This window comes from Ziziphus jujuba, chromosome 8, assembly GCF_031755915.1.
Source record: "Ziziphus jujuba cultivar Dongzao chromosome 8, ASM3175591v1".
In the NCBI taxonomy this organism is placed as follows: domain Eukaryota; kingdom Viridiplantae; phylum Streptophyta; class Magnoliopsida; order Rosales; family Rhamnaceae; genus Ziziphus; species Ziziphus jujuba.
In genome coordinates this window covers 7,794,860-7,806,755 of record NC_083386.1, presented here as the reverse complement: position 1 = coordinate 7,806,755, position 11,896 = coordinate 7,794,860, and the positions used below count along the sequence as shown (strand labels likewise).

The window sequence follows — 11,896 nt, the reverse complement described above, 5'->3', positions numbered from 1 at the left end:
TTTTAAAATAAGTGGGAGATTCTTATTGTAAAGGGAATAAATAGCAGCGTCGCATCATTTTTTTTTTTTTTCCTTTTTCTTTCACTATGGAGTCAATTCACACTTTAATATTATGACTATTCAATGCCCCGGAGTAGCTTCTTTTACATACGTCTATAATCTAATATATATCTATCTATCGAAAATTATAAACAAAACAAAAAATTATAATTAAAAATAATATTTGTTCTAAATACGCATGTTTGGTTATATGATAAGAAGTTATTTTATTATTTTACTTTAAATTATTATTATTTTCAAATTTTTAACTGAAAAATTCATTTTGGTTTTTTTTTTTTTTTTTTTTGGGGTACAGATTTCCCTATGTGATTAAGCGAGTTTTGAAGTACTAAGGATTTTTCAAGCTCTATTTTTTTTTTTTCTTATGGAATATATACATATATATATATATATATGTTTCTATTTTTCAATTAGAGCAAATGAATGTTTTGTTATGATGAAAATTATTTACTTTTAGTTTTTTTAGGGATAAGTTTGAAACTATAATACTTACCAATTACAAACTCTGTGCATCAATTGCAATTCTATATTTTATTTTTTATAGCTTTTTTTTTCCACATAATTTTCCATATAGTATACAATGAGAGATAAATAGATGTATTTAATAGTAATTAATTGAAAAATAATAATAAAAAAAGTGGAGCACCCATTAACAACAAGCTAATAAGGAAAACTGCAAAAGCTACAACTGAATAAAGAGATGTAATGAAAGACTTATTGGAGACATGGACACCGTTGTTGATACGTTATCCTAATCCTTAGTTGAATCCCAAAATTGGGTATGAATCATAATCGTCTAGCTAGCTCGCCCTCTAACAAACGGCCAGGGATGGCTCGGTGGGCCCAATTGAGTTCTTTCCTTTTTTTAATCAGAATACTTATCTCATTGATTTGGCTTGGATTTGGTTGGCTGCAATATGAAAGCGAGAAACATGAGAGCCATAACTACCTTAATTTTTTAATACATCTTTCAACCAAAAAAAAAAAAGGCCTGCCTGGAAAATGGAAACTGGAAATGCATAGAATAATATTACTAGTTCCTTTAAATCATATACACTATTATCACGTTGATCTGGTTTTGATCTGGTTGGTAGGAGAATGCTGCAATATATAAACTCCAGAAATATTCACAACCAGAGAGATTTTGATGGAATAACTACTTTAATTTTGTAATATAAGGGAAAAGAAACACATTTATGTTATATATATATATATTGTTGGAGATTAAAAATGAAAACAGATTGCAAAAAAGAAAAATGAAAATGGGGTAACTTAATTAGTGCTAGATATTTATATAAATCATTATCATATCATTACTAGTTTCTGTCCATATTTATAAATTATTTGCCTGATTGATAAACTTTAATAAGCTGACAGAAACTATATTATATTATTCTTTAATAAATTAGGCACAAGCGGAAGGGCGAAACCCAATTCTGCCTCCACCAATATCATATACCACCTCCAACCTTCTCTGATGCACATTCCCGAAAATGACCAAGGTAGATTGACAAAATAAAGAGAGAGAGAGAGAGAGAGAGATGGTACCGAAAGTTTTGTATATATATTATATATTTTCATCAAGTGATGTTAAAATATTAAACGTATTTTGTTTGTCGTTTGTGATTCTCTATATATAATAGAATGACTTTTTTATTTTATTTTATTTTTCTTTTCATGGATGTTTATAACTTTATGTTAGGACTCGTACGAATAAATTTTTAGATCTTAGAATCTCACAACCTCTAGACAAGAGAAATAAAATGTTTATGATAGTCAAACAATTTATACACAAGTATTTTGCACTTGATATGCCTTACAACCTCTAGACAAGTAGTATAACAACTGAACTGGATATACAAGCATATCGCCATACAACAACTTTTTTTCTTTCCTTTTTGAAAAAGGCTGGACAACAACCTTACAAATAAGTTATATATAACATATTCCTATAACCAAATAGCTGCCATCATGCTTCTTCTCTAACAGGATTCAGCATTGGGACATCCTTGGTGGAAATCTCTGGCACTTTGCTATCATCACACTGATGTTTTCGAATCTGATTCGAATCTGCCCTTTTGCCCCATAGTACCAAATACAGTCCCACAATGATGACAAATGCTCCCATTAAGCTGCACATATTCACACATTCCATAAAGAAAAAACCTATTATATTTTTAGTGTATATGTGTATATATATATAATGTTTAGGTATATAACTAATTTATTAGCACACATCTTAAGTACTTGTTATAATACAAGTAAATTATGTAATCATCTTCAGCCCACCTTCCCAAATGAAGTCTCTCCGCAAAAGCAATTGCTGAAAATATTGCCACGAAAATTAGTAGTAGTGGACTAAACATTGCAACAAAAACTGGTCCTTTGTTACTAATGCACCATAGTTGCAGATAGTATACAAAAGCTGCGATCACAACTCCCTGCAGTATTAATCAACTAACAAAACCGCATTAGATTGTATATGAACCACTGCAAAATTCTTTTATTTAATTAATTCCATCGCTCCAAACTATAATGCAATATTATATATATATATATATATACTTGGCTATATATGGACAAAAACGACAATAAATCAGAACAAGGTCCATAATTAATAGAAAATTCTACTCACACAGTAAACGGTGGTTAAAAGATTGACATCCCATTGCAGCTTCCATGAAGTGGGTGTTCTTTCAAAAAAGAGGGCAAGTATTGAAGATTGCAGTGAGGCGAAGAAGCAGATCATAGTATTCAGTGACAATCGAGCCGGGTACACTTTTAAGACTACAGCCTGTTAAATGTTCATACTATTATGATTTTAATCCAGTAATTTTCAGAAAATTAATTAAATAACATTAATGCATGAATTAATTAATGCTTTTTTTGTATATAGATTAAAAGATTAATTAACTAATATTAATCACCTGGAGAATTAACCATCCACTCAACGCGATGTAGCTAATGAGGATAAGAGCTACGCCTTTGATCCAGTTTTGTTTAGTGTGCTTAAATTCACCTACAGATCCAGCTTTGATGTCTATGAGTGGCTTTTCCACAAAACCTTTCAAAAGGTGTCCTTTCCAGATTGTAAAAACAAGAGACCCGCATACGCAAATTACTGTTCCCAACACCTTTGCCTTACTTCTCATACTTGCAATCTTCAATTTCTCCATCCTAATTAAATTACATCATAAATTACAAAATTAATGAAATATTTAATTCCTTTTGTTTTTCCCCGAAATTATATGCATGGATTTCTGAATTGATGACATGAAAGAGTAAGAAATAAACAGAACTTCCAAAATCCAATCCAATCAGACAAATAAAGAGGGAATATATAACAGGCCTTGTTCTTGAGTTGTTAACAATCATAATATTCTAATATTCCTATAAATGACAAAGAAAAAAAAAATCACTTTTTTTCTGACGTTCAAAAGCCATCACTCCATTTTTATGACAATTTTATAAAACGAACTTTATAATAACTATCGATATTTTAAAAAATTAACTATGAAAATAATCACTCTATTTTCTCTTTCTCAAGGACAAAATGACAAATTACAAATTTATATATTTATATACATAAATTAACCTATTGAAGATGGTGTTAATAGAAATATATGATACCGGAGCAGAAGTGCTATGAGAAATGTCAAACAAGGCGAAACATTGCTCAAGGCACATGCAACAGTCGGAGAAGTATATGCTAAACCAGCATAGTACACATTCAGATGGATTGTAGTCCCAAGTGATGAAAGCACAAAAATCTTAGTAATTATTGAAAATGAGAGTGAAGGCCGCTGATTCCTGCATATATGCATTTTGAAAATACTCATTCTAGGATAATAATATTATTAGCATTAAATCCAAACTAACCAAAAAATAAAAAATTAAATTAAAAAAAAAAAAGGTCACCGATCAAGGTAGAAAGACTGAATAGCTATAAGCTCTTCAGACCACTGGGCAATAGTAGGTAGCTTACCTTTCAAGCACATAAGCAAATGGTCCTAGCAAAAGCATGGCAATTAGATGCCTATAGACCACAAAAACGAGTTGACTGAATCCCTTGTCAAGCGAAATTTTGATGAGAATGTTTGTTACACCATTTGCTAATTGAATTACTACCATTGCTATGTAAAAAAAAGTTTAAAAAAAGTCTGCATATTTTTAATATACAAAAGTCTAAAAAAAAATAGTTTTTGAATAAATTGTTTGTAAATAAAATATTATGGGAATATTATATATATATATATATACATGTGGATAAGTAAATCAAAACAGCTACAGGAAAAATACATCAAATTACCTATAAGCCTTAGAATTTGATCTATTTGTTGATAAAATTGGTCCGAGGCCTGTGTGATACTATAGTGTCTTTAAAATTATCTCCGTTCTATCGGTACGGATGTTTTCCGATAGTAGCCTTCTAGGATATAACGGATTCGAAAACTGTCGGATATAGCACCATCGAAGCTTCTTCTTCAAACTTTTAAGGCATCTGATCTTTACCACACTTACTATGTAATGTGCAGAAAAACCAAATTTTTTCTTTTTCCAAAAAACCAACACGAGGGAGTACGAGGAATAATTCAAAAAACCAAAAAATCAATTGAATTTTTTTTTTGTTCTTTCCTTCTTTTCCCTTACAAAAGTCAATCCAATCAAATTTCAGAAACGGAAAAACCAATTAAAGCCCATTACAGCCATTTGAGGCCCACTAATGCAATTTAAGGAAAATTCATTCAAACCCAAAAATGTTACATTGTTATCAATAATTTATATGAAAATGACGGTTTTTTCAAAAAATATTATCTTTATGGATATTTGTATAATAAAAATATACAGACGTTCACACTATAAAATTCTTATATATATATATATCTTTAAAATTTTAAAATGTAAAACTAAATTTTTGAAATTTAAGAAAAGTAATAAATGCGAAAAGATCTAAGCAACCCAGCTCACTAATCCTCAAGGTTCACAATTTAAGGGCATCTTCAATGGAGTCTTATTATATATAAACATATATAGTTACTAACAAATCATGGGGAAATTATCACCCCAAAAAAATAAAAATAAAAAAAATCATGAGGAAATTAAGTAAAAATATGTACGCAAAACCAAAACTCTCTCTAATACAAGCGAAGCCTATGTTTAAATTTGAATTCTACTAACAAAAAGTTCTAAAATTGTCTACACATTTTGTGTTTTACTTTTTCTATTATTTCTTGTTTTGTGTACCAAACATCGAAATAAACCCCAATAATTAATTATTTTATTGTTTCTTTCCCTTATATGACTACTTTTCAACCTGCACACAATGAGTATTTATCCCCGTACAATACACGATATGTATAATCATAATAGATAAATTTTAAAACTAATCGCTAATAATTAATTATATTTGAAAACCTATTTAAAAGTTTTATTGTTAATAAGTAAATTTAGATAGTTCCTCTTTTTTTTCAGTCTATATTATAAAAGTTTGTTAATAATTATAAAATCGATCTCTATATATAATACTATACAATCATGGAATTCAAAATTTAAAAATGTTTATTTATCTATTTTTTTTCCATTTATGGAATTTTACTATCAAAATTTTTTTTTCATCTGTGAAATTTAAATTCAAATTCAAATTCAAATACATTTATATAGTTTAATTTAAAATCAAATGTTTCCATTTATATATTTCAAATTTAAATTCAAATTCAAATATATTTTTTTATTCTTCGCAAATAATTAATTTTTATTCATTAAATACTCATAATGTAATTTAATTATTTAATTATTTGTTTATTCATTTACTTATTATTATTATTATTATTTATTCTATAAACATATTTTTACATTATAAGATAAACTATTTATAAAATTCAAATTATAAAATGTTTACTTTTTAAATTTTTTCGATCTATAAAATTCAAATTCAAATTCAAATGAATTAATAATTTGTTTTATTTTGCTATGTTTAACAACTATTATTTAGGATATTATATTTTTTATATCCAAATAAAAAGATATCTTTATGAATTTCCATATAACTATATTTGTATACGTAAAAACATTTAAAATATGCTTAATTAAGAAAACTATATATATATATAAAAATATATTTTATATATTTGACTTATTTAGTTAATAAAATATTTTGTTTATTTAAAATTTATTTTAAAACAAAAATTGATTTTATATATAATTGGGTATAACCATAAAAGGTAAGATATTAAATAAATAAAAAAAACCTAATATTTAATAGAAAATAAATCAAATAAAGATTGGTTGAGTGAAAAGGACTTTGACTATTGATTTTGTCTTTTAGATATGGAATTAAAAAAAAATGAAAAAGAAAAAGATAATGCTTTTGGAGCACAAAATAGTGTTTTAGATAGTATATAATTTGATTGAATATTATCAATAGAAAAATACATAGAGCATAAAGAATAGGCAGAAAAAATATTAGCTTATTTTTTTAGGGAAAAAAATATAGATAATTATCCCTTTTGTGGGGATATTTTAATTATTTAGGAGTGTTATAGGTATTGATTTAGTTTGGTTCAAAAGAATAATATTACTGTTGCAATACATTCCAGCACTTAGACCATATAATGCAGTTGAGTGTTTGAGAGCGAAGTTTCCAACCGAAAAAGCCAACTAATCATTTTTTTTCCCACCACAGTAAGTTGGTGAAATAATAGTAAGTTCAATACAGAAAAAATTTTAGGAGGAACTTTTCAAAATGTCAGTAATAAAAAATAATAATAAAAATAATAAATAAAATAAATATGCTCGAGAGAGATAGATGTCCTAGAGATCCTGGCACGCTTTGATACATAATATCTCGAGCTTGCTATTGAATTCTAAAACAGAAATATGAGAGAAATAAAAACTAACAAAATATTGAATACCAAAATTTTAAAATATCAAGAGGTGTCACTTACTAATTTATAGCCAAATATGTTTAACTTATTTGATAATTAAAATATAAATCAAATATTAAAGAATAATATATGCAAAGGAATATTCTCTAAATGTCTAATTATATTGTTCAATAGTTGGTAAATAATATTTGGTAAATATGTACGGGCCTTCTTTCTACTAGTATTTGGTAAATAATGCAAAGGAATATGTATACACGGGCCTTCTTTCTACTAATATTTGGTAAAATATATTTGAATATTAAATAATAGCGCAGTTAATATTAGACATTCTTAACTTCTTTCTACTAATATTTGGTAAATAATCATACCATACATGCACGGGCTATCTTTAATCATGGTGACACAAACTCATAAATATATATTTGGTGAATAATATCAAATCAAATATTTTATTCATTTTGAAATTATTATATATATATATATATATATATATGTTTGGTTATATCCATAAAAAGTAAGATAATGAATGATAAATAATAAATAAATAAAAATATTTTGAAATTATTATCATATCTAATTAAATTATATCAAAATTTGATTTTATATATATTTGATTATATCCATAAAATATAAGATAATGAATAATAATTAATTAATAATAAATAATAATAAAAATAAATAAATAAAATTAAAAAATAATTTTTGAAGAAAATTTCAAAAAATTATATCCCGACATGTGATACATATAGTTTTTCTTTTATATATTATATAGAATATAAATATAGATATATATGTACATAAAAATTTTATGAAGTATTTCTCAAAATACATCTTAAAGCGAACGAGGAGCCAAACTACTAGTATGGCAAAAAAGTGAAGGACAAATATACTCCTCATAAACTATTTCAAATATATATATATATATATATATACTCCTCATAAACAAGGACAGGTAGCTTGACAATAATCTTTACAATACAAATGTTAATTTCTCTAGCTCCACAATCTTTGAAAGCTTTAACATGATCTTTAATTATTTTCTCTGCAAACAGACATACAGTACAAACCAAACCAACTAACCAACAAAAAAAAAGAAAAATCCATTGATGTATACCTACAATTACAATTGATCAACAGGCAAAGTTCTGATGGGTATTCAAATCTCTCTTGGCATCCTTCTTTTGCTGGTGATCATAGCACTTGCTTTTACTGCATTGCCCGCTATCGCCTCCCACCACCACAACCCCCTCATCCAACCGCCTCTTCCTTCGCTGTTTTCCGGGAATTGATATCCACCGAAGTAGGCCTCGACGAGGCAGCTTTCAGATGTTTCTATACGCGCAAGCGAAGCTCCGTAATTATGGTATGCACATTATATTAAAGTTATTGGGGCTAATTCTTTATTTACTTTGCATAGTAATGGGGGTTTTATTATTATTTTTTTTTTATTGATCTGCCTGTAAATCCAGACCATTACTAATGTTTTTGGCTTATATAGGAAGGAAACTTGTGTTTGGATAATATATTCTACCTAAATTAAAGTAATGATTGTCAAATCCATTAAATGTTTTCTGAATCAAAATTGACTTTTATATGTAACTATACATTTTAGTTTTAGAATTTTGCATTATTCCTCACTTGTGAGAAAATTAAAGTGTAGTGAAATACAATTAGCCTTCATTTAATAATTTTTAATTCGATATGTGCCCACGTAGTGTTCGTAAAATTTTAATATTTATTATAATAATCCAATATTTGTCAATTTATTCTCAGCTTCTTATTCATAAAATTTACAGAGGCCAATAGAGAAGAATATTAAATCTACATGGATATAACCAAGAGTTTCTATTTGATGAAATATTAACATCAACTTCAGTTTCTTTGAAAAATTAAAATGCTCACAAAAACATTAGAAAATTACCAAATTGCATGATTTTGCCAATAGAATCAAGTTTTAGCAATTTTTTTTTTATTAATATATAAATTTTAATAGGGAGAATGTATCAAGAAATTTTTGTTCCATAAATAGAACTACCTTTTGGGCCCAACATAAACTCCTCCACAAGCCCAAAATTAGTCCAAAAGACAAAGGTGATGTTTTTGTTCAAATGTCAATCTTGGATCTACCACTAATCAATTTTTTTTGTTTTTTTAATGCAATTAATCAATATGTTTCACACTGTTTTCAAAAAACACGCATAGTCAAACTGTGGAGCTCAATGTATGATTTATGAAATAATTAAAATAATATTAATAAATATATCATATATATTATTATTTTAGTTTTTGTATGTTAATGGATTGTTGATAAGAGTAGGCAACCTTTAAACCACTTGCAAAATAAAATATATTTTATTTTAATAAATGTCCATTGACCACAATGTTCGTCTTTCCTTAACGAGTTGTTTACTATCTTGGATTTCTTGATCTAAATGTAATATATTATCTTCAAAAAGACACTAAAAAACACCAAAAAGGCCAAAACCATCTCAAAATCCACAAAATAGACTACAAATAAAAAGGAAAGGACAAGGGATAGAAGCTGCTAAATTATTATTCTCACCAAAAACTTTTGCCCCACACCTAATAACCAAATACTAAAATAAAATAATAATTACTTTTTAGGGTGGGTATAAAAGTAATAAACGAGCTTTCTTCTTGGAAAAAAATGGCAGAAATATGAAGTATTCCAAAAAAACCAATACACAAAGACAAAACAAATTCTTTATATTTCTCTTTTCTCTCACTCTCTAATATGAGCTCCAACGACGGTTCATCGGAATTCAGTCGTTATTCATATGGAATTGGAGTCTCGGTGGGGATAATTCTCATCATAGTTGTGATAACTCTTCTTTCCCACTTCTGCAATCGAAGAAGTACAGCTCCTTTACCTTCAGACAATCCATCTTCTACTACCAGCAACTCTCTAACAAATGTCACCACTCAACCCGACGACGAATCAATCACCACCGGCCTCGACGACGCCACTCTCCGGAGCTTTCCGAAGCTGCTCTATGCTCATGCCAAGCTACACAAAGACAAATCCACGGCTTCATGCTGCTGTTCCGTCTGCTTGGCGGATTACAAGGACAAGGATATGTTGAGGCTGCTTCCCGACTGTGGCCACCTCTTCCATCTCAAGTGTGTCGACCCTTGGCTGCGCCTGAATCCGACGTGCCCTATCTGCCGGAATTCGCCTCTTCCCACCCCTTTGGCTGAGGTTGCTCCCTTGGCGGCTAGGCTGGATCGAATGGTTTGATACAGAGATGGATGGTGATAGTGGCCAAACATTTCTACACTACCTTATGTTCATCCATGATCATAAGGTTAATTTGGATCTTATAATATTTATTTTTTTTCTTTATGTTGTGATTCTCGTCAATGCAGGATTTGCTTAGACTCGCGAGACTATTTTGAATGGGTTCAATCAAATTAGACTATTTTAAATTTAGCAAAATTTTATTAATGTTAGGATTTTTCGCACATAGATTCCATATGTAGATTACAACAAATTTATTGTTCCAAAAAGTATTATAAACTTCATTTATTTATTTATTATTATTATTTTTTTTTTTTTTGGGTCATCATATCTAGATTGCTATATATACAATATAATAATAATAATAAAAAATTGTTATATCTACAGAAAGATTGGGATTAAACAATTAAATTTCTTGCATATATATAATTTTTTCTTTTTAAAAAAAAAAATTATAGATATCACACTTTTTAACTTTATCATACCCATATATGATAAATTTAAATTTAAATAATTTACAAACTCTTTCCATCAAGAATTTATCATGTACATAAACATCAACAATTTCTTAACTTAAGAATATCTGTAGGATAGAAAAATTATTCTTGTATATAATATACATGTTGCTGGAAAGATCTTCAAAAGAAAATTATATATTGCTAAACAACTGAACGTTACTAAGGTCATTAAAATTTAACAAAGCAACAGTCAGCGGAACCTTGAGGAATGGAAACAGTAATATTAATTATTAAATAATGACAAGACAAAATAAATTAAACAGCGATGTTTGACTTGCTAGCAGTTACAATAATATTTGAAGAAGCATAGATGACCACGCAATTTTGAAGTTCACCATCAACCAAATTAATGTATATAATAACTAGCTAATAAGTAGTTGTAATTAAGTAATTAACTAGATAGCTAGTTAATTAATTAGTTTAATCTACCGAATATTGTTATATGGATGCAAAAGTTAAACTTAATTAATTATACGAATTGGGTAATATGGAGAATCAATCATAAGAGATTCAAAAGTTAAGAGTTCGGATTTATAGATATACCAACTACAACCAACACCCACGTTTTTTAACTTTATTATATATATGACCAATTAACAAATTACATCTACATGCATTGCCAAGATCCGATTAAAAGTATTTTTTTTTCTTTCTTTATTTATTTATTTATTTATTACAGATAAGGGATTCCAATTTAGATGATTGTCCCAAAAACAATCGCTGGCTTTTATTTTCCTGCTAGAAACTTCACTTAAAAGTATTTGAAAAATACTAGAATCATTTTGGTACATGATACATCATGTGTTTATTGCCTATATACAATTGCGTGGATGCTAATTAAAACTAAGATTTAAATTTTTTTTTTTTTTTAAATTGTTTGTCAACTGTATGAAACCAAGTGATTGAACTGATTATAAATGAACCAATGCATGACCTATGTATTTAAAGGCACTTATCAAGAGAAGTCCAATTCATATCCGCTGTATATATAAATATATATTTCAATTTTTTGTCAACTGTATGATACATCATGTGTTTATTGCCTATATACAATTGGGTGGATGCTAATTAAAACAAAGATTTCAATTTTTTATTTTTTTTTAAATTGTTTGTCAACTGTATGAAACCAAGTGATTGAACTGATTATAAATGAACCAATGCATGACCTATGTATT

The 11,896-nt window shown here is 27.8% G+C and overlaps 2 protein-coding genes across 2 annotated transcripts; one reads left to right on the top strand and one right to left on the bottom strand.

Moving 5' to 3' along the window:
* Positions 1-2,029: 2,029 nt before the first annotated feature.
* On the bottom strand, positions 2,030-4,191 carry LOC125421512 (WAT1-related protein At5g07050). The gene is made up of 6 exons (XM_048470702.2): positions 4,046-4,191; positions 3,691-3,870; positions 2,988-3,237; positions 2,696-2,854; positions 2,350-2,501; positions 2,030-2,192 (listed from the first exon to the last, which is right to left on the bottom strand). Exons 1-6 carry the CDS (start codon positions 4,189-4,191, stop codon positions 2,030-2,032), a joined length of 1,050 nt encoding a protein of 349 aa, XP_048326659.2.
* A 5,421-nt stretch (positions 4,192-9,612) lies between these two features.
* Positions 9,613-10,345, top strand: LOC107413119 (RING-H2 finger protein ATL70). Its single transcript, XM_016020984.4, has one exon. The coding sequence runs from the start codon at positions 9,700-9,702 to the stop codon at positions 10,201-10,203; it is 504 nt and encodes a 167-aa protein (XP_015876470.1). The 5' UTR covers positions 9,613-9,699; the 3' UTR covers positions 10,204-10,345.
* Positions 10,346-11,896: the final 1,551 nt, after the last annotated feature.

Bases quoted from the DNA above. Each gene is read 5' to 3' on its own strand.
- LOC125421512 (XM_048470702.2), bottom strand. From the start codon at position 4,191: ATGGTAGTAATTCAATTAGCAAATGGTGTAACAAACATTCTCATCAAA. The intron at 3,238-3,690 runs GTATCATATATT...TAATTTAATTAG, and splicing joins CTCATAGCACTTCTGCTCCG to GATGGAGAAATTGAAGATTG. The intron at 2,193-2,349 runs GTGGGCTGAAGA...GAATATGTGCAG, and splicing joins GAGAGACTTCATTTGGGAAG to CTTAATGGGAGCATTTGTCA.
- LOC107413119 (XM_016020984.4), top strand. From the start codon at position 9,700: ATGAGCTCCAACGACGGTTCATCGGAATTCAGTCGTTATTCATATGGA.